Source organism: Triturus cristatus, chromosome 3_2, assembly GCF_964204655.1.
Source record: "Triturus cristatus chromosome 3_2, aTriCri1.1, whole genome shotgun sequence".
NCBI classification, from domain to species: domain Eukaryota; kingdom Metazoa; phylum Chordata; class Amphibia; order Caudata; family Salamandridae; genus Triturus; species Triturus cristatus.
Genome location: NC_140584.1, coordinates 698,558,684 through 698,584,812, shown reverse-complemented (window position 1 = coordinate 698,584,812; position 26,129 = coordinate 698,558,684). Strand labels below are relative to the sequence as shown.

At 44.9% G+C, this 26,129-nt stretch overlaps 1 protein-coding gene across 5 annotated transcripts in view; it reads right to left on the bottom strand.

Annotated features, from left to right (window-relative positions):
• The window catches only part of HECW2 (HECT, C2 and WW domain containing E3 ubiquitin protein ligase 2), a 1,572,445-nt gene that overhangs the window by 190,234 nt on the left and 1,356,082 nt on the right, over positions 1-26,129 (bottom strand). For all 5 annotated transcript variants that reach the window (XM_085648759.1, XM_085648760.1, XM_085648761.1 and 2 more), the window contains 2 exons: positions 24,899-25,001; positions 17,146-17,242 (listed from right to left, as the gene is read on the bottom strand). In XM_085648759.1, the coding sequence (XP_085504885.1) occupies positions 17,146-17,242; positions 24,899-25,001 (200 nt within the window). The remainder of the gene's footprint in view (positions 1-17,145; positions 17,243-24,898; positions 25,002-26,129) is intronic.

The window sequence follows — 26,129 nt, the reverse complement described above, 5'->3', positions numbered from 1 at the left end:
AGACAAGGAATGAAGACTCACATTTTAGCAATTCATTCGTTAGCTATTTTCACACCTATAACATTTCAAACTTCAAAATAAGATAATGTGTACTCTCCTTGCACAAGTAGAATAATTATTTTAGAGAAGAAAACAGAGTGAACAGGTAAACCTGCACTGGCAAAGTTTATTTGTTCCAAACAGCCTTAGTGTAAGAAGACATCCAAATAGTGTTTAGCTTTAGAAACAGTCTTGTTTTCTCTTAGCTTAAGAAAAATTCAAACAGCATTTGGGCCTCGGTTTAGTGATTGAGATCAGTGGATGCTCATTGTCGCTCTGCACATATAGCACCTCTTCGTCCAGGCAAACCATAGGAGCAGGGCCTCCTCCTCTGGATCGGCGGTTCTACTCAGCTCAGTGCTGAGGGGTGACATGAACCTGTAGTTCTGGACCTGGTCTGCGATTCCCATCTTGGCTGGTGCTGCAGGGCTTCAGATTACATCAAGATGAAGTACTGTCTCTGCACAGCATGCAGGTATGACCAGTGTGGGGAGGTGGGGCTAATGACAGCCAAGGGCCCAGTCAGAAGCTGTGCCACCTTTAAAACCTATAACTCCAACTGTGATTTGTATTATTATATGGTTGTTATGTGTACCCTTATGAGCACCAATTGTATGTTTGTATTAGCTTTAGTATTTTTTTATGTCTTATAAAAACTAATTCCAATTACAAAAAGTTTTATTACTGCCGCCTGTCAAAGTAATACCATGGAGAGTGACATGTTTTTTTTTTTTTTAGAAACATTTGGTTGAGATATTTTTCAGTATCACAGAATCTCAAATTCAGACATAAGATCCTCCCAAATATAAGGAGTTAAAATCCAAAGACACATTCATGGCACCTGTGTCCCACAAAACCCTGGATTCATTCGAAAGGCTGGTGAAAAACCATTTTGAAGTCAGTGTGATTTGACACCAAATCATCAAAACATCTGATAAAAAACACAGACTACCCTTTGATCGTTGGCAGAGCATGTTGTAATGAAATCTGGAAATAATGTTTCAATCAGCTGACAAAGGGAGAGCTTTAGTGTTAATGGACTTTTCATACTACATCAGTAAAGTCAACACACATGTGAAATATACAGACATATATATGCCACTGTTGGCCTTGGCCCTGCTTGCAGGGTCATCCAGGAACTTTTTGCCTTCCCCCTAGCCTTTTTGCTGAGATGGAATTGGTGGGTTTAGGATTCTGAATGCTTTAGCGCTGGTTAGCAGTGCAAAGTGTGTGTTGTCTGCATTACATGGGCTTACATATAGCACCTCTTCGTCCAGGCAAACCATAGGAGCAGCGCTTCCTCCTCTGGATCGGGGATTCTACTCAGCTCAGTGCTGAGGGGGTGACATGAACCTGTAGTTCTGGACCTGGTCTGCGATTCCCATCTTGGCTGGTGCTGCAGGGCTTCAGATTACATCAAGATGAAGTACTGTCTCTGCACAGCATGCAGGTATGACCAGTGTGGGGAGGTGGGGCTAATGACAGCCAAGGGCCCAGTCAGAAGCTGTGCCACCTTTAAAACCTATAACTCCAGCTAACCACAGCAGAGCGCCACAGATATTTCCTGGGTTTCCCAAACAGAAGGGAAATGGAAGTATATCTGTATTTTTTCTCCTCTGTCGTCATTGTTTTTTGTTTACATTGTGATTTGTATTATTAAATGGTTGTTATGTGTACCCTTATGAGCACCAATTGTATGTTTGTTTTAGCTTTATTATTTTTGTATGTGTTATAAAAACTAATTCCAATTACAAAAAGTTTTATTACTGTATATATGCACCATAAGAATCACAATGCAAACACCATTTATCTGACATAAATAAAAGCTGTCAATGTGTCCATGGCTCAGTCTAACACCATGTGCTACAACCATTCTCCAGTACGAGTCATCAGTAAATAACATAACAGGTGTGCTCAACATGCATAATAGTGAATACGCGCCCAACTAATAATAAAAGAAAGAAAAGTATTGTCACTACGCAAACAAAGTTCCCTGTGCAGAAACCACAGTGTGGACGTATCCAAATCCTAAAGCCAAATCGATTCACCAATGTGGTGAAAACCACGTTGCTCTTCTTAATCAACCGAGCGCTTCATGCACGGTTATGTCATGTTATTTACTCATGACACGTACTCGAGAATTGTTGTGGCACATGGTGTTATCATATGGATGATGATTGAGGAATATGAAGTGCACACATAGTACATTGTTTGTAGTGAAAGAACGAGTATCTCCAACCTTCGCACAACTAAGTTTAACAAAGTTGTTTGAAGATGTAGCTCAACTAATAATTAACTAAGTAGAAACCTTGGGATTTTCACCAGAAGCAGCAAGCACCGAAATAGGAACCACAGCACAACTCAATAAACAACTGGAATACTTATCCTGGAAACAGATTAATCAAAGGCGGCTTGCTACGACACATTCAGTATTATAAAGTTAGAGGGATTTCAACAGGATTACGGATTGCTTTGAAACCCATTTTGTGGAAAAGAAGACAGTTTAAGGAAAGATTGTATGCAATTCTCAACAAATGCTAACTCAATTTGATTTTATTGATCATAGAGGAGTTATCAAAGGCTTTGCAATCATTGGGAGAGTAAATACACATTGAAAAATCTGAGTTGAACAGAAACGTTCCAGATGATGAGTGAAAAAAATCTTGGAAGACATCAATAAGAAATTAGACAGATATAATAAAGAAATGCATGATCGAAAACTCAAGAAGTTTAAAAGGGATATAATAGATTAGATATTTGTCAAGGTGTACACTTGGCCTGAGGTCTATTCTCAGTGGAGACACCATAAAAAAGAAAACTAACAGGAGGTTTTCTGAAGAAAGTTTGGTAGCAGAAGGAGATATTTCATCAAATTGGCACCCGATTCAGAGTCTAGGACTACAAACAGAAAAACCATCCATAAGTGATCCGAATCACAAACCTTCAAAATCGGCTTTCTTGGCCATCAGCCCCACAGCCAACAACAAACCAGAAAAAAGTTTGGAAATATAAGAAGACATCAGAGAAAAAGAACAAGCGAAAGACAGGAGGAACCTTCACAACCAGGCAAAAATGTAGCCATTAACATCTCCTCAGTGAATTTGACTCCTCTCCAAATGGGGGTATTGGACAAAGGCACTTCTTTTGATGCCGCCTATCAAAGTGATACCATGGAGAGTGAGATGGGCTTTTTTAGGTTGATGAGAAACATTTGGTTGAGATATTTATCAGTATCACAGAATCTCAAATTCAGACATAAGATCCTCCCAAATATAAGGAGTTAAAATCCAAAGGCACATTCATGGCACCTGTGTCCCACAAAACCCTGGATTCATTCGAAAGGCTGGTGAAAAACCATTTTGAAGTCAGTGTGATTTGACACCAAATTATCAAAACATCTGATAAAAAACACAGACTACCTTTTGATCGTTGGCAGAGCATGTTGTAATGAAATCTGCAAATAATGTTTCAATCAGCTGACAAAGGGAGAGCTTTAGTGTTAATGGACTTTTCATACTACATCAGTAAAGTCAACACACATGTGAAATATACAGACATATATATGCCACTGTTGGCCTTGGCCCTACTTGCAGGGTCATCCAGGAACTTTTTGCCTTCCCCTTAGCCTTTTTGCTGAGATGGAATTGGTGGGTTTAGGATTCTGAATGCTTTAGCGCTGGTTAGCAGTGCAAAGTGTGTGTTGTCTGCGTTACATGTGTCTAGAATGCAAATGTTAAATGCTGCGCAATGGTGTACGCAGGTTTATTATCAATGCTTTAGAAATGTCACTTTTGGAAGTCACCGTTTCTGTCAGCTTTGTGCCTGCCTGCCTGAAGTGGGTTGCAGGTCTAGTGCTCGAAGTGACCAAGGCTGACTCCGCCCCCAGGGGTGTGTCCATCTCACACACCCCCAGCTTTTGGAGGGAAGCCTGGCAGACAGGGTGCTCTACACCTCCCCCAAAACCAGTTGGGACCGGTTTCCCCAGAGAACCTTCTTGAAGCTGCTGGCCCTTTCTGGTGGGTGGGGTGAGGAGTGTATATATAGAGGAGTTGAGACTCCATGTGCTGAGTTGTGCGTGGACTTTGATTGAGAGGGTACACTCTGCCTTGAGGTACCGCCACAAGGGCCTGTGTGCTGGCCCCTGTGCCCATCTGTACCCCCTCTGCTGTCCACAGGACCAGTGAGAGCCCTTGGCTGGACGAAGACTGCTATGCCAGGAGGCGTGCCACGATATGGGGGTTGACTGTTCCTAGGAACTGCTGTCCTGTACCGATGAGTGCCCACTGACCGCTGATCTTGCCCAGCACTGCCTGCCTGCTCCCCTGCCCTAGCGCCTCGTGAGCGCCACAATTCGTTTACCTGCACTCCAAGGAGGTGAGGAGCGTGGGCGCTACTATATGGTGTGGGACCCTAATGGCATTCCTGGGACCTAGCGCCTCGTGAGCGCTATATTCAAATTGCTAGAAGAGGGGCTGTCGCCTGCAGCGCTGTGCTGACAGAGCGCCACCACTGGATGCTGCATTCTGCATTTCTGCGCCATATTCTGACTGCCCAGAAGGTGAGGAGCGTGTGCGTCCCTGCAGCGTTGTGCTGCCGAAGTGCCACGAGGAAATCCCAGCATGTGGGATTCCCCCCTGCCTGCTTGGGGAAGAGCGGGTGCCCACCCTGCGTTGGGGCCAGGTCCTGAGCTCTTTGTAGCACAGCGGGAGCCCACCCCGCATGATTGCTGCCATGGTCTGCCTATCTAAATTAAGCGGGAGCCCTTCCCGCATTCCTGCTTTCTTGAGCCGCGGGAGTCTACCCCGCATGTCAAGAGTGCTGAAAAAACGCTGCTGCAGCCCAGGCCAGGGCAAGGGAAGAGCCGTCGCGCTACTCACGGCAACCCGGAAGGTGTGCAGACTGCCTGGTGTGGGCGGGGCCAAGGCAGGAAGCGGTAGCGTGACTGAGCGAGGCTCCCATGCAGGGTGAGAACCCCGCGGTGTTAAGGAGCCGAGTCCGGAGCCCCCCGGCTCCAGGTCAAAGTCCCGGGCCCCAGGAGAGGGACCCGGGTGAAGAGCGACGTCAGGGGGTGCCCCGTCGTGTCAGCAGCCGTCTGGGAAGTAAGGTGGAGGGGGCCTCGAGGCACAGCGCCGGTGCCTGCCCCCGCCGCATTGGAACCCCCGTGGACCCAAGAAGCAGAGTCCCTGGACACCCGGTGAGTGGGGGCTCTGAGAAGGAGTACGGGTGCTGGGAGTGGCATCAGAAGGGTAAGTTACTTACCTGTAATCCTAGTTCTCTTCCAGGGGTATCCTCATCAAAGTCATAAGCACTGAATATTCCCGCCCATGTGCGGGGACCCCGGAAATAATAAAATTATATATGTAAAAACATACATATATACAGCTCTGTATATATATAAACATATATCATTTTTTCCAAGCAAATGCAGCTCCCATAAAAGGCTAGGCAATGTAAATATACACATCCAATAACACACATATATATATATATATATATATATATATATATATATATATATATATAAAGGTATAACAATACACCTAAATCTCTCTTTTTTTTTTTTTTTTTTAATGAGGTAAACACTCATGAGAAAACAAAAAATAAAGAGAACAAACTGTGGAAAAACACAGATGTACAACACATTGCCAGCCTGCAGGCTGCATTGCAATATAATACCATAGAGACTAAAAAGCCCTGTACAGGTAAAAACTGGCACCGTGCCTTTAAGGCAGCCCTGACTTCCATATCCCATCACGCCTCAGGGGTGACAGTTAGGTCAGTTGTTCTTTGCGGGACCGTAGTCCTAAACACAAAGATATATCCTTTCCATAATGAATAATACACTTCTTCTCATTTGCCTGGGGAGGTGGGTGGGTTGCTTATGACTTTGATGAGGATACCCCTGGAAGAGAACTAGGATTACAGGTAAGTAACTTACCCTTCTCTTCCAGGGGATCCTCATCAATAGTCATAAGCACTGAATAGAGTAGCAAGCTCCCCTTCCACCTGCAGGCAAATGAAACTAAGGTTGTATCACCCATGGAGAAAGAGAATCATGAAAATGATTAAGCATGGAACAGATTCCTCAAGGAGGCTTGTCCTACTTGAGTGTCTGCTCTGGTGTCCGAATCCAGACAATAATGCCTGGTAAAAGTGTGGACAGATCTCCAAGTGGCTGCCTTGCAGATCTCGGAGAGTGGGACATTATTGAGAAAAGCCGCGGTAGCCGCTTTTCCTCTTGTCGAATGCGCTTTAGGGCGCGCCCCCAATGGTTTCTGAGCCAGTTGGTAGGCCAATGTAATACTTGAAACAATCCACCTAGCAATGGAACGTTTGGATGCAGCAAAGCCCATACGTACAACCCCATAGTTCACAAACAATTGATCAGATTTCCTGACATTCTTAGTCCTATCTAGGTAGAATTTTAGGACCCTTTTGACATCTAGAGAATGCAACGCCCTCTCTGCCGGAGAGGAGGGGTTGGGAAAAAAGGTTGGTAAGGAGATGGCTTGGTTTACATGAAACTCCGATACCACCTTGGGTAGGAACGAAGGATGAGTTCTCATCACCACCCTATTTTGATGAAAAATAGTGTAGGGCTCTTTAGAACAGAGGGCCTGTATCTCACTGACCCTCCGTGCTGAAGTGAAGGCTATTAAAAATGCTGTCTTCCATGTGAGGTGCTGTAGGGTAGCCTTATGAATAGGCTCAAAAGGAGAACCCATGAGCTTCGACAGAACCAAGTTTAGCTCCCAGGAAGGAGAGGGAGGTCTAACAGGGGGATAGACTTTCTTGAGTCCTTGCAAGAAATCCTTCACTACCTGCACTTTAAAAAATGACTGCTGTGAAGGCGAACGCCTGTATGCTGTTATGGCTGCTAGGTGAACCTTTATGGATGAAAATTTCAACCCTGGCCTCGCTAAATATAGAAGATAGGGCAAAATTACATCCTCCTGGCATTTAGTGGGATCATAATGATGCTGAGCACACCATATATAAAATCTTTTCCACTTACAGAAGTAGGAGTGTCTTGTCGAAGGCCTCCTGGCTTCCTTCAGTATGGACATACACTCTTGAGGGAGGTTCAGATGGCCATACTGGAGGACTTCAGGAGCCATGCTGTTAAGCTCAGCGAGGGAAGGCTGGGATGGTAAATCTTCCCCTGCATCTTGGATAACAAGTCCGGCCTGCACGGCAGCCGCTTGTGGGGTCGGATCGACATGTGTAGGAGATCCGTGTACCACCACTGCCTCGGCCAGTCCGGTGCTATGAGGATCATCTTGGCAGATGAATTCTGCAACTTGGTCACCACCTTGGGGATTAGTGGGAGAGGCGGAAAAGCGTACACAAATGTCATTGACCAATTGATCAAAAGGGCATTCCCTAGGGATCCTGGTCGATGGTATCTTGAGGCGAAGCCTCGGCATTTTGTGTTTTGCTCGTCCGCGAAAAGGTCCACTTGCGGACGCCCCCATTCCCCGAAGATGTCTTCTAACACCTCGTCGTTGATTACCCAGTCCTCTGGCTCTTGAAAATGCCGACTGAGTAAGTCTGCTTGCACGTTGAGCTCTCCTGGTAGGTGCACCGCTTTCAATGAGATGTTCCTTGCTAGGATCCAGTGCCACAGGGACTGAGCTTCCAGCGAGAGCGTTCTGGATCGAGTACCCCCCTGCTTGTTCAGGTAGTACATTGTGGTGGTATTGTCCCTCTGCACTAGAATGGTACTCGTCGTGATCGCAGGCAGGAACGCTTTGAGGGCTAGGTGGACTGCCCTGAGCTCCAGCATGTTGATGTGGTACAACTGCTCGCTGCTGGACCACTGTCCCTGAGTTTGCAGAGTCCCAAAATGCGCACCCCATCCCTGAAGGGAAGCGTCGGTGATTAAGGTCTGAGTTGGGGGCTCTTGATGGAAGGGGATCCCCACTTGTAGATTCCTTGGCTTCAGCCACCACTTGACTGACTGTTTGGCTGCAGAGGAGAGGCAAACCTTTTCTTCCCACAGGGAGTTCCTTTGATCCCATTTGTCCTCGAGATCTTGCTGAAGAGGACGCATCCTTAGCCTGGCATTGGGCACTAGGAAGATGCAGGATGCCATGGCCCCTAGTAGAGAAGAGATTTGCCTTGCCGACGACAGATTGTTGGTTATAATCTGCCTGCCTTTTAGCATAATGGATGACTGTCTTTCCTCCGAAGGAAACACTTTTCCTACTACGGAGTCTATAGTTGCGCCCAGGTAGTGGATCCTCTGCGTTGGTGTAAAATTGGACTTTTGGCATTCACTCTGAGACCCAACTTGCAACATAAGTTCAGGCATAGCGACAGCTGTGACCGCACATTCTGTGGTGATGAGCCCTTTATTAGCCAGTCGTCTAGGTAGGGATAGACGAAGACTCCTGCGCGCCTCAGAGCAGCCGCTACTACTGCCACGCATTTTGTGAATACTCGAGGAGCTGACTTCAGGCCAAATGGGAGGACTTTGAACTGATAGTGAGAGTTGCCTACCACAAACCTGAGAAATTTTCGATGATTCCCTAGGATGGGAATATGGAAATATGCATCCTGAAGGTCCAATGAACACATCCAATCGCCCATCCGGAGAAGAGGATATATTTGGTGGAGCGCCAGCATGCGAAATTTTTCCTTTCTTATGTGTTTGTTCAGTATCCGTAGGTCTAAAATGGGTCTGAACTCTACCTTCACACTCCTCTTTTGTATGAGAAAGTATCTGGAGTAAACTCCCTTTCCTCTTTGGTTTATGGGCACTTTCTCTATTGCAGATTTGAGTAGAAGCGTCGCTACCTCTTCTCTGAGCTGCTTTAGATGCTGGGATGAATTGACAGGAGGAATCGATGGGGGGTGACTTCTGAAACGAAGCGAGTACCCATGACGCAGTATATTCAGTACCCACTTGTCCTTTGTGATGGACTGCCACTCTGGAAGATGATTTGCAACACTTCCTCCCACCGGAGCGGTGGACAGCATCGGAGGAAGCGGCTTCTCATTGCTTCCCCGGAGCTTTGTTTCCAGCATTAGACTGCCTGTTGTTACCCCGTCCCCTGGATGGCTTGCGGGACTGGTATTGCTGTTTCTTTTGACCTTGCTGGTCCTGGTTCTTTTGCCAATGAGGGGTTTGAACCCTCTGTTGGTAATTGCGCCTGTCATTTCCCTTGCGGCGTCGAAACTCTTTTCTCTTTTCAACGACGGCTTTCATGGTCTCCAGCTCTGCCTTCATACGGGCCATTTCCTCATCTGCATGGGACCCAAAAAGAGAACTACCGGAGAAAGGCAGATTTAATATTCTTGCCTGCGCTTCCGGTTTCAAGGCCGTCAATCTAAGCCAAGATGTTCTTCTGGCTGTGACTCCGTGTGCATATTCATGCGCTGCCAGTGTTGCCCCGTCCGCCGCTGCACTTATGATCTGGTTAGAAACCAGACTCCCCTCATGCAAAATCTCTTCAAAGTCCCGTCTGTCCTCTGATGGAACTTTGTCAATGAACCTCTGCAGAGAGTCCCATAATGACCTATCATAGCGCCCCAGAAGCGCCGAGGCACTCGCCACCTTTAAGCTTGAGGATGCTGAGCCGCAAACTTTCCTCCCCCAGGAGTCTTGTGTCTTACTGTCCTTATCTGGTGGTACCGTTGAAGACCCAGCTACTGCATGTGTCTTCCTGGCTGCGGCGGTGATGACAGAGTCCGGTGGAGGATCTGATTTAAGGAATAGAGGATCCTCCGGAGCTGGACGGTACTTTTTTAGAATTCTCGCCGGCGCCGTTTTGGTGGTTGCTGGTGTGAGAAAGATATCCATTACCGGTTGTAACAAACCGGGGACTAATGGCAATAACGGGCGTGACACTGTGCGTTCATGAAGAGTTTCAAAGATTATGGATGAAGTGGTCTCCTGAACCGGCATAGGGATATTTAATTTTGTAGCTCCTCTACACAACACTTCCTGAAACGTAGAAATATCATCTACCGGAGATACCCGAGAGGGTGGCGTCTCCGAGAGTGTCGGTGAATAATCCCTTTTGGATGATCTGGAAGAAGGGGAGGTAGAAGGGGTTCTACGGCGCCTTTTCTCTGATCTGGTCGACCCTCTTCTGCGGGAGGGAGACCTGGATCGCCTTCTTGGTGCTCGAGAGTGACTTCGGGATTCTCTTTCTCGAGATCTTGGTCTGATCGGTGTCGCTGGGAATACCACGCCCCTTATTCTTGTTAGTGATGCCTTTATTGCGTCTGGCATAGCAGGGTCCTGAGGCATCTCCCTTACGGGACTTTGAGGTACCGCATTGTCCTCCTCCTGCGAACTTTCTCTTGCAGGTACTGGAGATTGATGCACAAGCTCTGGTGATTCGGATCTTGAACCTGAGCCCTCTGATCCTGAAGGCGAGATAGATATGAGACGCGGTGACTCAGGAGTTGTATATATCAGTCTATGAGGAGATTTTCGCCTTGAGACTGGTCGAATCGTGAGGCGAACATGTGACACCTCCTGCGTACCCTCAACAGAGGGCTGCCTCGACGGTGATAGGCCTATCACCGGAGATCTTTGACTCGAATCTTCGAGGATCCGAGCTTCTTGTCTCGACGTCGAGATTATCTTCGACGGAGGCTTCATGTACCTCACCAAAGCTTTGGAGACCTGTGAGGACGGAGGCATCTGCCTCGACGTCGACTCCGACGGAGGCACCTGCCTCGACGTCGACTCCGACGAAGGCCTCTGCCGCGACGTCGACTCCGACGGAGGCCTCTGCCTCGACGTCGACTCCGACGGAGGCTCCTGCCTCGACGTCGGCCCTGACGGAGGCGTCTGCCTCGACGTCACTCCTGACGGAGACTTCTGTCTCGACGTCGAATGCTCCGACGACGTCGAAAGCCTCTTCGCCGTCGAACGATGTTTCCTCGACGGCGATCTTGATCTTGACGGCGATCTTGGTCTCGACGTCGACTGTACTTCTTGCGACGTCGACTGATGTCTCGCCGACCTCGACGTCGAACGATGTCTTTCCTTCGACGACGAACGATATCTTTGTGCAGACGTCGATCGATCTTCTCTTGACGTCGACAGATGCTTTTTCGACGTTGAACTGTGGCGCCGAGTCCTCGACGCCGAGCCTTTAGACGCCGTCGACGTCGAACGCATCCGCTTCGACGCTGAATCTAAAGTCGACGATGATTTTCTCTTTGCACCATGACTTCCCCTTGACTCCTCACCTCTCAGCGACGATCCCGCCGCTGGAGTCTTCGACGCCGAGCCCGACGTCGATGGGGAGCAAACAGGGACCAACTGCTTCGACGTCGACCGTTCTGCTAGGCCGTACAGCCTAATCCTCTCTCTCTCCTTTAAAGTCCTTTTGGAAAGGTCTTCACAATGATGGCATGTTGCTGGAGAGTGAGAGTCCGGCAGACAGATAATACACACCTCATGTGTGTCTGAAGCAGCCTTCTTTTTTCCACAAGATGGACATGGAACAAATAAAGAAGGCATTTTTCTGACAAAATAGCAAAAAAATCAGTCAGAAAAACACAGGATACTAACTTCCTCTCAGATGTTATAAGAAGAAGTCCAAAAAATCTTAAAGTTGTAATAATTCTTGACTAAAGAGTCAAAAATGAAGAGAGCTGAATTCCAGGGTCCTGACTGAAGGAGCCGGAAAGAACAACTGACCTAACTGTCACCCCTGAGGCATGATGGGATATGGAAGTCAGGGCTGCCTTAAAGGCACGGTGCCAGTTTTTACCTGTACAGGGCTTTTTAGTCTCTATGGTATTATATTGCAATGCAGCCTGCAGGCTGGCAATGTGTTGTACATCTGTGTTTTTCCACAGTTTGTTCTCTTTATTTTTTTGTTTTCTCATGAGTGTTTACCTCATTAAAAAAAAAAAAAAAAAAGAGATTTAGGTGTATTGTTATACCTTTATATATATATATATATATATATATATATATGTGTGTTATTGGATGTGTATATTTACATTGCCTAGCCTTTTATGGGAGCTGCATTTGCTTGGAAAAAATGATATATGTTTATATATATACAGAGCTGTATATATGTATGTTTTTACATATATAATTTTATTATTTCCGGGGTCCCCGCACATGGGCGGGAATATTCAGTGCTTATGACTATTGATGAGGATCCCCTGGAAGAGAAGTGTCCGTGTCGGTCTCCTTGCACCGGGGCGAGGCAGAGCGGACCGCTGCCCTGCAGAGGGAGCATTATGGAACTCTAGAGTCCCAGAGGGGACTCCAACGTGTCAGACTCTTTTGGGCATATTTCTAATCTCCGAGTCCCAGGGAGGGGCACCACCGGACCAGTGTTAACTTTACCGGACACAACTGCCCCGCTGGACAGTGGGCGGTTGCAACGATTGGGGCACCCTGTACTTTATGCTTGCGAGGCCTATTGCCTCTTATGATGTATGCACCTGTGATTCATGCTAAGGCTATGCCTGCGCTAAGGGGTTCATGCTAATACAGTATGCTGGTAATGTTTTCCCCTAAAGTTTACCCCAATGGTTTTGCACCTAGTGCATCGTATGCCTCATACTAGTGTCATGCAATGATGTTCTCCTGCCTATGGTTTACTTGCTAATGAGAGGCCACGGGCACAGGTTTAGGCTACTGTGAGGATGCTTTATTTTTATGCCTAATGCTTCATGCCTACTATGATGCCTAATGTTTTTCCCTTAAAGCTTTCCTGCCTAATGGGTTATTCATGTTGTTTCTGCTGATGCGATGCCCTGTGCTCACATGCTTATGCCTACTCTGATTTAGGCCAATGTGATTCATACTAGGGTGATTTATGCCTATTGGGAACCACTGCTAACGCGTTGGGGAGTGCATTGATTTATGCATAATGTGTTGCTACGCCTGAGGTTTATGCCTAATGCTTTGGAGCTAATGATGAAGCCTCTAGGCTCACATGTTCATGCCTAATGCTAATGGTTCCTTTCCCCCTCAGACGTACATTGTTGGTGTTCTGCACAAAGTGTTTTCATGCAAGTATGCCTAATGTCATGTGAGTATGCCCCATGCTAAGGTGCATGCCAATATCAGGCTATGGGGATCTAGGCCTATGTCCGATCCATGATGATTTATGCTTAAGGACATTGCAGTTATGCTGCAGGTTTAGGCCTAATGCTTTTACGCCCAATGGGATGCCTCAGGCAAATGTAATTCATGCCTATTGCTATTGCCACAATGCTAAGCTCATATTCTTGCCAGAGGTTATTGGTTGATATACATTTATTATTGCTCGTCTTACATGTATCCTAATTGTATTGTTGATGGTTCTGGCAGCGGCCCGATTGGATAAATAATTTCCCCTGTAAATGACTCCCTGGTGCCAGTTAGCACAGTGCTTGTACAACTGTGATTGCCTTATGACGTGTTTTGCATAATACATATGCTGTTTTCACATAACCTGGTGTGGAGTCTCTTTTGTAGTGTGCCTAGTGTGTCACCTGTGAGAGTGGATGCGCGGATGCTTTACACGATCCTCCGGAGTTTAGCCTACCCGCTCCGCACACAGCTAACCCTGTTTCTAACAGCCACTTGACACAGACTCCACGGAGGTGTTGCAATCCACACTGAATGAAATATTCATGAAAGCTATCGACGTGGATTGGGTTGGCGATCACACAGTCTTTCTTGACAACTCAATACCCCCGGAGACCCAGGTTGTACATGCTTCCAAAGATCTACAAACATCCTCATGATCCACCATTTAGAGTGACCATGTCAGCATGCGGGTGTCTTCATGAACCTGTTGGGCAATATCTTGACTGTTTCAATCATTTGTACCACAGTGGCAGTCATACATTAAGGACACCACAGCTTTCCTCAACACAGTAATACAGTTATCAACAGATAATATGTCAGATTGGTGGTGAGTATGATCGATGTGAATGTATTTTACACATCCATACCTCACAGTGAAGGGATGGAAGCAATGTAGTAGGCTCTTTTGCAATAAGATTAAATAGGGGTCAATAAAGTTTTTTTCTTAGAACCCTTGCTGTTCGCCCTATATAACTATTACTTTCAGGGGCAAAACGTTTTCTATTTACAAAAAAACAGGACTTCCATGGGCTTTTCAGGAGCACCGAGCTATGCCAACATCTTTGTGGCTAAGATTGAAGCAGATTTCGTGCTGTACTATGCACACTGGCAGAAACACCTCACAATGTATAAACGGTTCATTGACAACATTTTTCTGATAGGGAAGAGCAATCTACAACCATTAGAGGAAAACATTATTACATTGAACTCTAGAAACAATCCCATCTAGTTCACTTACCAGATTCATAAATAGCAAATACCCTTCCTGGATGTTTTGGTAAAAATAATAACTACAGGCATTCAGACCAGTACTTACACAAAACCCGCAGACAAGAATAACAGTTTGAGCTATTGCAGATTGCTTTAGATAGCCTTGAAAAATCATCTTCCTTTTTTGCAATTCGCAATTCATCAGGTTAAAACAAATCATCTCACATCCTGAAGATCTTTCTGCCACATATGAATCAATCAAAGCAAGGTAGTAATAGAGATTATCCCTAATCAGTCTTGGATCAATCCATCAATCAAACAGAATCCTTTGATAGAAAAAAACTGTTGGAGAATACTGTCAAAGCCGATTCCAGGAGGATGGTATGCTTGTTCAAACAATCCACAAAGTCAAAATCAATCAAAAACATCATAAACATGAACTAATTCATTTCCAAGGATTGTTTACAGATAAGCTGCTGTTTGTGTACAGTAGGTCCAGGAATATCAAAGAGATTTTATCCTTGAAGTGTCGAAACCAAGAGAGCAAATCTTGAGGCATGCAAAGATGTCTGAACCTAAACAACGTAATAACAAAAGATACAGTTTCACACCTCCCTAAAGGCACTGTCATCAGGTTAGATTCTGCATACTGCAGTGCTAAAAATGTGATATATGCTTTAAAATGTCCGTGTGGAATGACGTATATAGGTAAAACCGAGAGAAAGATGAAGGTTCGAATTACTGAACACGAGCAATATTGGCAGTAAAACGAAAACCTCAAAGGTAGCTACGCACTGGATTGAGGCAGGGCACAACATATTACAACTGCGTTTTCAGGTTTTGGAAGTGGTCAAACCTAAAGAGGGAATTGACAATCACAAAAGGATTTTTTTTGGATCAGAAGGTTAGATACCATGCAACCACATGGGGTGAATGATAAATAGGAATATGCTTGTTTATTTGATTAATCTTTTATTTTCCCAAAAACTGCATTTGCAGGGATACAGCAGATAGTTGTCTTTCTATCATCACAATGTGTGTATGTCAGGAAACATTGTTTTGTTTGGACAAGTTTTCCACATTTATACTTTTTTTGTCAACGTAATATTTCGTTTAGGCAAATCATATTTATCAGCCCCGGAGGCTGCCTCTGCATTTGGGCACTCTAGCATTGGGCACTCTAGCAACTCTCTGGTACACGTCAAAACACTGAGCTACACTTGCAAATATGAATTTTACACACATGTTTTGTTTTTTCTCTGCTATTCCCCATTTCTATTGATGACATGTTTGATACCAATTTGTGCTGAATTGGCAGGGCAACAATTAATGGGTGCATCTCTTTCAGCTTATCGCTACAATTAGACATGGATGATAATGTTTTTACTTGGCCCATTTGGGGGTTTAACACTGTTTGCTATATCATGTGGAGATTATTAGCTCTCTCTCTGTCCCTTTAAGGCGATTCAGGCCCGAATGATTCAGCAAAGCTTGAGAAAACGCCCTTGGTTTATTTAAGGGTGCACCCAGGGTCGTGTTGAACAATTTCCAGGCCATTGCACTGCGGGTAGAACAGCAGTGAGCGCTGGCAGCGTGGCGTCTTTTGAATCGGACCACAGGATAACATAAACTCTTTATAACAGATGGTATCTGGAAGTAAGTGCACTTGGGTTGATGGTGAAGATTTAAGCATTATTGGGGGGATTAAGCACTGGGGAAGTGAACATGAGCACATCCGTGCATGAAGTGCTCATCTGATTAAGAGGAGAAACATGGTTTTCATCACAACGGTGCATTAGCAGGGCTTTAGGATTTAGGTACGTCCACACTGCGGTTTCTTCATGGGGAACTTTGTTTGCGTAGTGACAATACTCCTCTTTCTTTTATTATTAGTTGGGCGCGTATTCACTATTATGCATGTTGAGCACACCTGTTATGTTATTTACTGATGACTTGTACTGGAAAATTGTTGTGGCACATGGTGTTAGACAGAGCCATGAACACATCGACTGCTTTAATTTATATCAGATTATTTATGTTAGATAATTGGTTACATTGTCATTCTTACGGTGCAAATATACAGTAATACATTGTTTTGTATTAGAGACCCCTGACGAAGTGTCGCATTTATCAAAATTTATTGGAGACCAGAAGTCACCGCATGATGAAATGATTGATTTTTTGGATATGATGTCAAGTCATGAACACTGTTGTTATGATTTGGAGTGTATTTAATGAAAGAAGCAAATTCATACAAATAACAACTAAAGGAACACTGAATAAGAGGAGACATATTTGGCAATTTTGTTTAAGGATTACTGTTTTAAGTTATATACAACAATTGTTAAGCAGCAGATGAACCTTCGAGACATAGTGGAATGCGTCTGGGGGCTGGGTAGTGGGTAGTGGGCTCACTATCAGCACGGATGCAAATATAGACAGTGGTGCAGTACGGGACATTGCACACTGCCAGACAGCACATTGCGGAAAATGATTATGATCCATATGGATGACGATTGAGGAATAAGAAGTGCGCACATGGTACATTGTTTGTAGCCAACCAGACTTCCCAAATATGTGAGTTTTGCGTGCATTGAGAAAGAGTGGCAGTCTCGGAACTAGTGGCAAACCCTTCGGCCTGGTTATGGTAGAAGGTCGAGCCCATGCACCAAAGGTGATAGTGTTATTCTAAAGATATGATGTTGAAAGGTACGCAAGACAAAACGTAAGGTTAAATCAGATGTGTTGAACCTCAGAAGAAATCAAGCAACCCAAACAAACACTGCAGCTGGAGACGTTTTGACTGTTTTTGAGCTTACTGTAGCAGTTGTTACCTGAGTGAATGGTTCCGGCTCAGATCTGGCTGGCGCTCCTGCAGGATTTCAAAGATGTTTGGCTGACGCAAGAAGGCAACAATCTTATCATTGTATGCTGAAAACAGGAACACATTGTACTGAAAATGACTATTTTTGAATACATGTGAGGATAACATTATGGCTTGCATAGCGCATTATAACAATCAGTACATGCATGCACGCATACAAGCACACACACCCTCTCCCATAAGTCACTTTAATTTCATAACTACTAATTTTAGCCTTCAAATGTACATCAGGTCTAGAACCAAGAATATACCCTGTGTGGTAGGTAGGATAAGTCTGTCAAGTTCATGAGGATGATCGAATTGTGATCAATTGACGCTACACACATAATAAAATAATTCAAGAATGATAGCAATATAATATTAAATCTAGTGCTGTCCTCCACCAGCTATGTACTGAATTTCCAGTTTATTGTTTATGTACTCTCGGTGGGATAAGTGTCATCCGATAGCCACCGCTCTGCAAAGGACAAGTTAAATGCTTTTAGCGGGACACCTACGAAAGTGTCCTAGTTGGTTTTTCAAGTAATATTAAGTTATTTATTTTCTTTAATAAGGATTGCAGTTTTCCATGGTGTATATTATCCTTGGGCAATATAATTAGCCCAGCTTTTGGCATTTATTTTCCACTTGAGAGACTATTATTTGAAACCACTGGCCACTCTTTATGGCATCATATAACATGGGGATGACAAGAGGCCCTCCAGTGACAGTGGATCTGAGTTCAAGCTGAAAATGGGGAACACTGTCAATGTTTATGACTCATTTTCCTTACAATCAACAAGAGGCAGCCATACCCAATCATGAACTTCAGTGGTGCCAGACAGCAGGGCAGTGGTATCAGGAATCTGCTGAAGCATATCACTTCTGCATGATGGAGCCCTTCAGACACCACCTTGTGACTGCAAGCGTTCACAATGTGCTCAAAGTGGGTATTCACAAACCTGCTGCACATATGTGTGTGACCACATCCCCAAGCCAACACCAGCTTACAGGGATTACCATTCAGCTGTGTACCTCTCCACATCCTTTGAAACGTCACAGAACAGATTAATGCTGGTAGAAGGCTGATTGATTTGTGCTAGGTGTCTCTGCACTGATGCTATCCATTTAGTACACCTAGGAACATAATGGAAAGATAAGTTCCGAAGGTAATTTGTAGGTCTTGCCCAGAGACAGGTTTAGCTGTCTGTTGTCAAAGACCTATTGTGAATAATGCAGCACATCCAGTAGGCTTTGGGTCATCTAATTTAAATGACTAGATATCTTTCTCATTTATTACAGTTTCCTACTCTTGATTCAATAATTTTCCTCCCTAATGTTGCTTTCGTCCCTCCAATGGAGTATAGCTGCTTTACTATTTTTTTGATTGGACGAGTTGTATCTTTTCACTGCTGACTTGAGGGACACACTTTTTGATTGGTTTTCTTTTTGCCAATGCAACAAGCCTGTTCAACCACAAATGTAGGAGACTGGCCAGTATTAAGTATTCCATTAACATTTAAGATGTTGTACAGTACACTGACTGACAACAGCTGTTATGGCGTGCGGTCATAATGACCTAAAGCCTTCCTCAGGGCCAGTGTGTCAGAACTAATATCTTAGTTGTCATTAGTCTGAATAGGACAAGAAATGTAACTTGTTATAAAGTGAAGCAGGATTCACTTGTACCACATCAGTGTCCATAAGAAACAAGCATTTGCAATGCATCGGTCTCGCCTTTGGGACCTTATATGTATTTAGCAATGCAGCATATTAGCCTGGGTGCTGAAACATCTACTGTTCTTTAATATGGAGGGACAGTGAGCACCAAACTGCGTGACACGCCAGGTATGGGAATACATGGAGAGAAATATTGCCTTTCAGCGGGAAATTGTATAGTCCAAAGCTCTGTTTTTAATATAGAATTAGGTCCTTTGGTGGTTATATCAGTTAAAATACAAGATTTTAAAAAAAAATATTATCTATGGGTGCTCGTGGAAGACAATTTCTATGGACAAATCTCAGTGCGGGAAGAAGGACATGGAGGAGGTAGGTAGTATGTGGGGCAATGTGTGACTTCAAACGGGGTTCTCCAGGAGAGGAGAACTTTCGTCTTCAGAAGGCTGTGAACTTTTAAAGCAAGGTTTCAAGCTGCAGAGAGAAAGAACTGATCAACAACCGAGTGGAGGGAGTGCACAAGAGCTCGGTTTGTTTTTTTAAATGTTTAAAGTTATCTGAAACTTTCCGACAGCTGAGCCCCCTGACAGCCACCACACCGAGGCATAGAGTTTCAGCAGGTGGCCCCTCTCGGCGGGACCTCACTGGTGGCATGGAGGCGCCCCTGAGGTAGAGAGCTACACAAGAAGGAGCATTAAACAAAGCAAGTCAGGTAAGAATCGCCCCGGAAATGTTCGTGCTTCTTGTGCACAGTTGTGGAAATGTCACACGTGGCCTTTAAAAATTAGTGCTTGGCGCTATGTTTATTTCTGCTTGAATTTCCGTGGCGCTACATTTCGACGTTATTACTCAAGAGCAGCGACGCTATTTAAAAGCTCAAAATAGAACCGGTGTGTTATGTTTTAATAACTTTGTAATAAAATCTTACAAAATGGAGAACCACATTTATAACGAAGCGGCGCTTCAATCGCGTCATGGAGCTTAGGGGCTTGCAGGGCACTAAACGTGCAGATCCGTAGGGTGCAGAAGTGCAAATCCGAGGCTGCGGAAGTACAGAGCATAGGTTACAGTAGTTAAGAACCTTGCCATAATATCCTTGTTAGATTTATGAGGCAAGTTGTGTGCGCACGTGCATGCGTTTGTGTCACTAAGTGTGTTTGTGTGCACGCGTGCGTACATACGTGTGTGTCAATGTACATGTGGGTCAGAGGCGCAACTAGAGCCACATTTCGGGGGGGGCTAAGCAAAAATTTGGGGGGGGGGGGCTGAATCTTTAAACAGTAGGCAGAGTGGCGCTGATTTCGGGGGTGGGGGGGCTGAATCTAGGCAGAGTGGAGCTGCAGGGGCTCTTAGAAGGGGTGAAACAACAGCGAGGCCTCATTAACATGCAAATGGTCTTTTTAAAGACCTGTGAAGTGCTCAGGCGCGGCTTTGTGTCTGCCCGGGAAGCGGTCTCATCCCGGGCTGCCACACACGACGGGGGGGCTGAAGCCCTTTGAGTTCAATGGGTGTTGCGCGCCTGATGTGGGTGTTGTGTTGCTGACAATTGCCGCTTGTGTCGCGCAAAATCTCATAGACGAGCAGTGTTCTGCCCCTTCCGATACCTTGCTTTAAGTGCCGTTCTCTCGATGCTCAGGGTTCGTAATTGACTTTAGTCTTCCTTACCTCTGTGGCCGGGTGGGTGGTGGTGTGTGGGGGCGGGGTTATAGGGACGTGCAATATTTTAGGAGCTACTTTAAGTGATGTTTCAGGCACGAGACGGGACGGGGCTCCCACAATCTGAGGCAGAGCACCCTTCTGTGTCCTCCTCGCTGCTTCCGTTCGAGCAGGCAGCGTTCATCGACGTGTGCTCTTGGCACTTTATCGGAATTTATTCAACAACCAAAAACCGGTGTGGTTTACTTACGAGGCTTTTGCTCCTGCCAACCCCGAGGGCATAAACTCAAAGGCGACCCGTCTAGCGCCAGTCCTGGCCCAGTGGCACCACTACTTGGGATTCTGGGACTTGCTGTTCGGCTTTACCCATTAGAAATTCCCAGAATGCATTTTGGCTGGCTAAAGCAGCACTAATTATCAAAGCAAAGATGAAAAAAGCACACCACTGCCTTTCTCCGAGATGAAGCAGAAATGCCTCGGAGAAAGGCAGCGGCATTTTCGGATTCGGGGGGCGTGTTTTTCTTTTTCTCTCCTCTTGCCATTGGCTGGAGGAGAGAAAAACACGCCCAGCGAAAAGTATTGAAAAAAACCGCCCCCGAATCCGAAAAGGACGGGCCTGTTTTGGGAGACAAACCTCTTCTCCAATGGCTGGCCAGCATTTAAGAGGCCAGCCAATGGAGAAGAGGAGAGAAGAGGGGCGGGTTCAAGCCCCTCTTCTCCAAGTCATTAAATCTCGCGAGCGAGACTGCGCAAGCGCAGCCATCGCTAGCCGAGACCTAAAAAGTACAATTGAGCGGGAAGGAAAGGTATCCCAGCGTAGCTAATGTGAGAGGGCACACACATAGCAATATTCAATTGATTCTGTCTAAGTAGGCTAATTTTAAACCCAGGCAAAAGCATCAATTTCATGGGAAGAGGCCTATGAACCTGACAGTTCATGAGCAATTCTTTTAAATGCTATTCCCCCAAAAGCAATATTATATGGCTTTCAGCCCTCATATCCTTCCATGAAAAGGGCAAGACAGTCCTTATATGATACTTTGTCCTCCTTTCCACTGTAAATAACAATTACAAAAGAAACATGAAATGTCTCAATAACAATTAAGGACTCCGGAACAAATCTTTTATTTTCTGCAAGAATCCTGTGACATGTGAGTTTTTTGGACTGGTACATTGAAAGAGTTTAGGAAGCAAATATAAATTAGGTAAGAGTGATCACAAGTGCTGAATGTTTATGTTCAGCTTTTATTTCTATTATGGAATACACTTGAGTGGTGGATTTTAAATACTACATGGCGTCATAGGATAAAGACGCCAAGAAGCACTTTGATGCATATTTAGAAACTGCCCACCAACTCCACGATGACTAATTTTATAGCTCCACTTTAACAAAAACATCTGAGGTAATGCAGCAAGGTAAATTGAAAGAAAACACACCAATGTTCTTTAAATACAACTTCAAGGCTGCAGACATTGCAAGCAAGGATCATGGGATGGTGATGGAGATCAAAGAGTTTGGTCCTTTGATAATGAAAATATTTCTGCAGGTAGAAAACATGTTTAAAGTAGAGAAGACACAATTCATCTTTCATAGTTCCAGATCTCATGTTTATTGAGGGACAGAAATCACTTCTTATGTCATTCCTCCAACAGGTTCACAACATCTTGGTGAATAAGTACACAAGCACTCCCACCTGGCCCACTGGGTGTATGCTGCCTTTTTTACTTTTAACAAAACCACTGGCTCTACCAGAAGGTTTTCGGCTCTTTAGCTGGACAATCAGTAACAAGAAGAACAAGGTTTCTACGCAAGAATTCTTATATCAATGGAGTCGACAACACACTGCTTAAGCTCTGGTGTGCCACAAGGATCATCCATCCCATCACTTTAAAATATACATGGAGACACTATAAGGCATAACATATCAATGCACCAATATGCAGCTCCACCCCAGAGTGTTCAATCCTTCCAACTTAACCAATCACAACATTTAGATGACAGGATGGCTACCTTCTCTTCAAAGTTAATTCTAAGAAGACCCTTAAAGATTTGTCACTGCATTTTGTCCCATCCTCAAAAGGATGTGACATAGGTCTGGTCATCATTCCGAATGATATCCATTTGCTCTCTGGCATTTGAAATGGGAGGCTTTTTCGTTTCATGCCAAACACAACAGGTGAAGAAGAAGATGGTCAGAGTCACAGCCGGGGAGCAAAATGTGAAGGATTAGCAGGACACATCAAGAAGTGGCCCTACATAGCAATGCATGAGAGGTTTTTGCCGGAACGCTCACTGCGTGCACCTTCTTGAAGAACAAAGGTGTATTTTTATACTATTAAAAAGCACACCATGTATCACAGAGGGATACATAAAGTGAGTCATGAAAAAAGGTCATTTGCTCACTCAATAAGCCATTAACTGTGGGAAATACTTCCTCAACTGTTAGTTTGTGGTTCAAGCAAATCATATTCCAGGAATGTAAAACACTATGGTGAATTGGCTCTTAAGGGAACTAGTGGAACTTAAGCAAGTGGAGGTGTTTCCAGAGACATTTGGCTGGCTAACGGGGTCAGTTGTCAGACATTATTTTCAGCTGAACTAGTTACTCAGCTTCTCTGTAACCAAAAGCCCGATCTTGGCCTCAAATAAAATAATCCTAATGCTCTAACTTGTGTCTAAGATGGTCAGACAGAAGACAGAGATGATTCCGAATTTTCCAGTTGGCCGGGGCTCCCAGTGCACTTTTGGCTACTGTGACAGCCCTTGTCCCATGTGATTCTCATTTATTCAAATGAAAAGTCATGTATGAAGAGTCATGTATCTGCACTTGCGCCTGTCACTTAAGACTGTAGAGGATCCTTGGGTCTTCTTAAGTATTTGTAGGACGTAGTACTGGGACTAGAAATGAGAAAAAGCTATGAGGATTATTTAGACTTTGGCAGATGTGGGCATCCACCAAAAATTGGTGGACATCCTGTCTGCACTATTTAGAGTGTATACATGCATACACATATAAAACGTTATACATGTATATACTCTTGACATCTGTCAATTTTTGTTGGGTGCCCCATAGCCGCCAAACTTTAAATAACAACCTGTGTCATCTCACAGCATGGAAAAATAAGCTGAGAACGGCTAAATTGGTGCTGCCAATGAAGTGTTAGAAGGGCCAATATCCATAATGATCTCTAACTCTGTAAATGATTCCAATTTTGGTCTGATGTATTTACATTTAGCTGGCATAAATATCCCACAAACCTTCAAGGTTCTGCTGTTCATGGTTCAAACCCCATAGTAAGAGGTATGCCCGCCCAATTTACATGCGGGCTGACCTTTGTTGTAACCACGGCGGAGACTACTCTGTCTTCCCCATGGTTTTCTCCACCGACGGGCAACAGAGTAAGGGCCCTCAGATCCTGACCTCTTTATCCACCCACCTAATTTAGATGGACGGACATACAGGTTACTTTTCCCTGCTTGTTACTGCATGTTACTCCCAAGGTAACCCTGACAGTAAGGGGTAGTACAAACTGTCTAATGCCCCCTCGTCCATGGTGAGAGGGGCATGGTGTTTTAAAAAAAAAAGTTTGATGGACTGCTCTGTCATGTTGACTGAGCCGTGCGTCAGAGAGCAGTGACAAGCAGTTCCTGCCTATGCTTCGGAAATGACCGCCAACTTGGCGGTCCTTTCTAAATTTGGGAGGCGGGGAGTCCATCTTTACTCCATCGCGCTGACGGACTTACCTCCACCCGCCAGAATTTAAATTGGGTTGAAAGTCCCCACAAAAAGACTGCAGGGGCTACTAGTATTTACTTGTTGCCAAAAATACCTACAGTGACTTTTACCAATCACCCCACAATGAAACAAACTTCCTGGGTCAAGTAAATAAGAACAGTTCAAACTGTAACATCACGAGCCGGAAGAAACACACCCGCTTGGATTACTGCAGCGGTGTCCACGCTGCCCTGCCGCACAGAGCAGTGAAAACACTGCACTCGGCTGCCCGTGTTTCATGTGATTAGAGGACGGCTGACTCGGGTCGGGCTGTTTTAAGCCCCTGCGTTAGTTTGCTGTGCACACGAGTATTATATTCAAAGCGGGCTTCGTCAAGGCCATCGCGCCTTCTATCTTGTTCCGCCTTCTTTTCTGGCCAAAAAATTTAGGGTGGACTTTCCTAAAGCAAACCTTAGCTCCTTCTGTCCTTTTCTTTTTGTATTGTCCCCTATTACATCCAACTCCATACCACTGAAACGGAGTGTGACATTTCTTAGGTGAGCCTCTGTAGGTAAAACCTGTTCTGTAGCGCCTCGAGGCCCTCTAGTCAGGTGTACGTCTGCATTTCACAAATATCTCATCAGAATACGGTAGACCGCAAAAATATGGACTTACCCACTGGGACCAGGTCTTGATACTGCGTCCTACTGACTGTGTTGAATGTGCTGGAAGGCCTGGGCAGGACAGGCGGCCCCGAATGACGCGCGTCTTCCCCTACCTAGGAGAAAACAGGGCAAGCAATCAGGGTCCAGATGGAAGGCTGTGTGCTTACACCTGAAAGTGTCAAAGTGTTTCGAATATGAGGACATCTACTTCTTATTTCCTCTATTTAGTCAATCATCCCAAATATGCATATTTTGTTAAAGCTTTTACATTGTCAGAAAATGTATTTTTCTATGTGAGCGCAAATGTGCTTTTACTGCATGTCACAATTATAGTCACATTTACTTTCAGGGCAGGCTGCTGCAGAGATGAATTTTATGAGACAGTACCATCTGGTGGTGATATTCTATTACTGCAGCTTAATAGCATCAATCTCAAAAAAAAAAAAAATTCTGTATTTAGTACACGTTTAAATAAACGCTGAAATCAGAAAAGACTAAGGGAGAGATGCATACTTAACACGTTTGCAGATCATTAAAACATGATGGTACTAACAGTATGCCAGCCCCAGCGTAAAGCATATACAAATAGACTTGTTTGAGGTCTGGAAAAACATGGTTGACTGTTCGTAATCTTCCCTATCAAAAAAGTAGCAATTTGAGCTGACAAAATGAGACCACTCCCCGATGTATCCGGCTGGATACAGTCTAGTGTTTCTGATGATGTTAACCCACACTAAACACCCACCCACCACAGGCGTCACCAGTCAGGTGACCCTGATAAAAAATGGGGCCCAGCGCACGTGCTCGCGGCCAGTTATCTACCCTCAATCTGGTGTCTGTGTGCTTACTATGAAAGTATGTGGGCCTAGTGCCCCCACCACTTTACACCCCCCACCCCAAAAAGAAAAACCTGGGAGAGGATGTGGCGTAACGACCAGAGCTGACTACTTTGGAATTGGGGAACCAGGTTCTATTCTCTGCATCATCTCAACATCCTGTGATTCTACACAAATAATCTCCCGTGCCTCCAAAAACAAACACTTCCAATCCCACTACCAAAACAGAAACTGAATGTTCCACAAAAAAGGGTAGGAAAGGTGTTAGTCTTGCCCGAATCTTCTGTATATGTGTAGGCATGGGTGCAGATAAAGAGGGCTCGGGGGCTTTCTTCCCTCCTTTTTACAACCAGAAGAGGAGCAGGTGTGCTGCTGCCTTGGGACCACCAGTGAAGCTGTCTCACT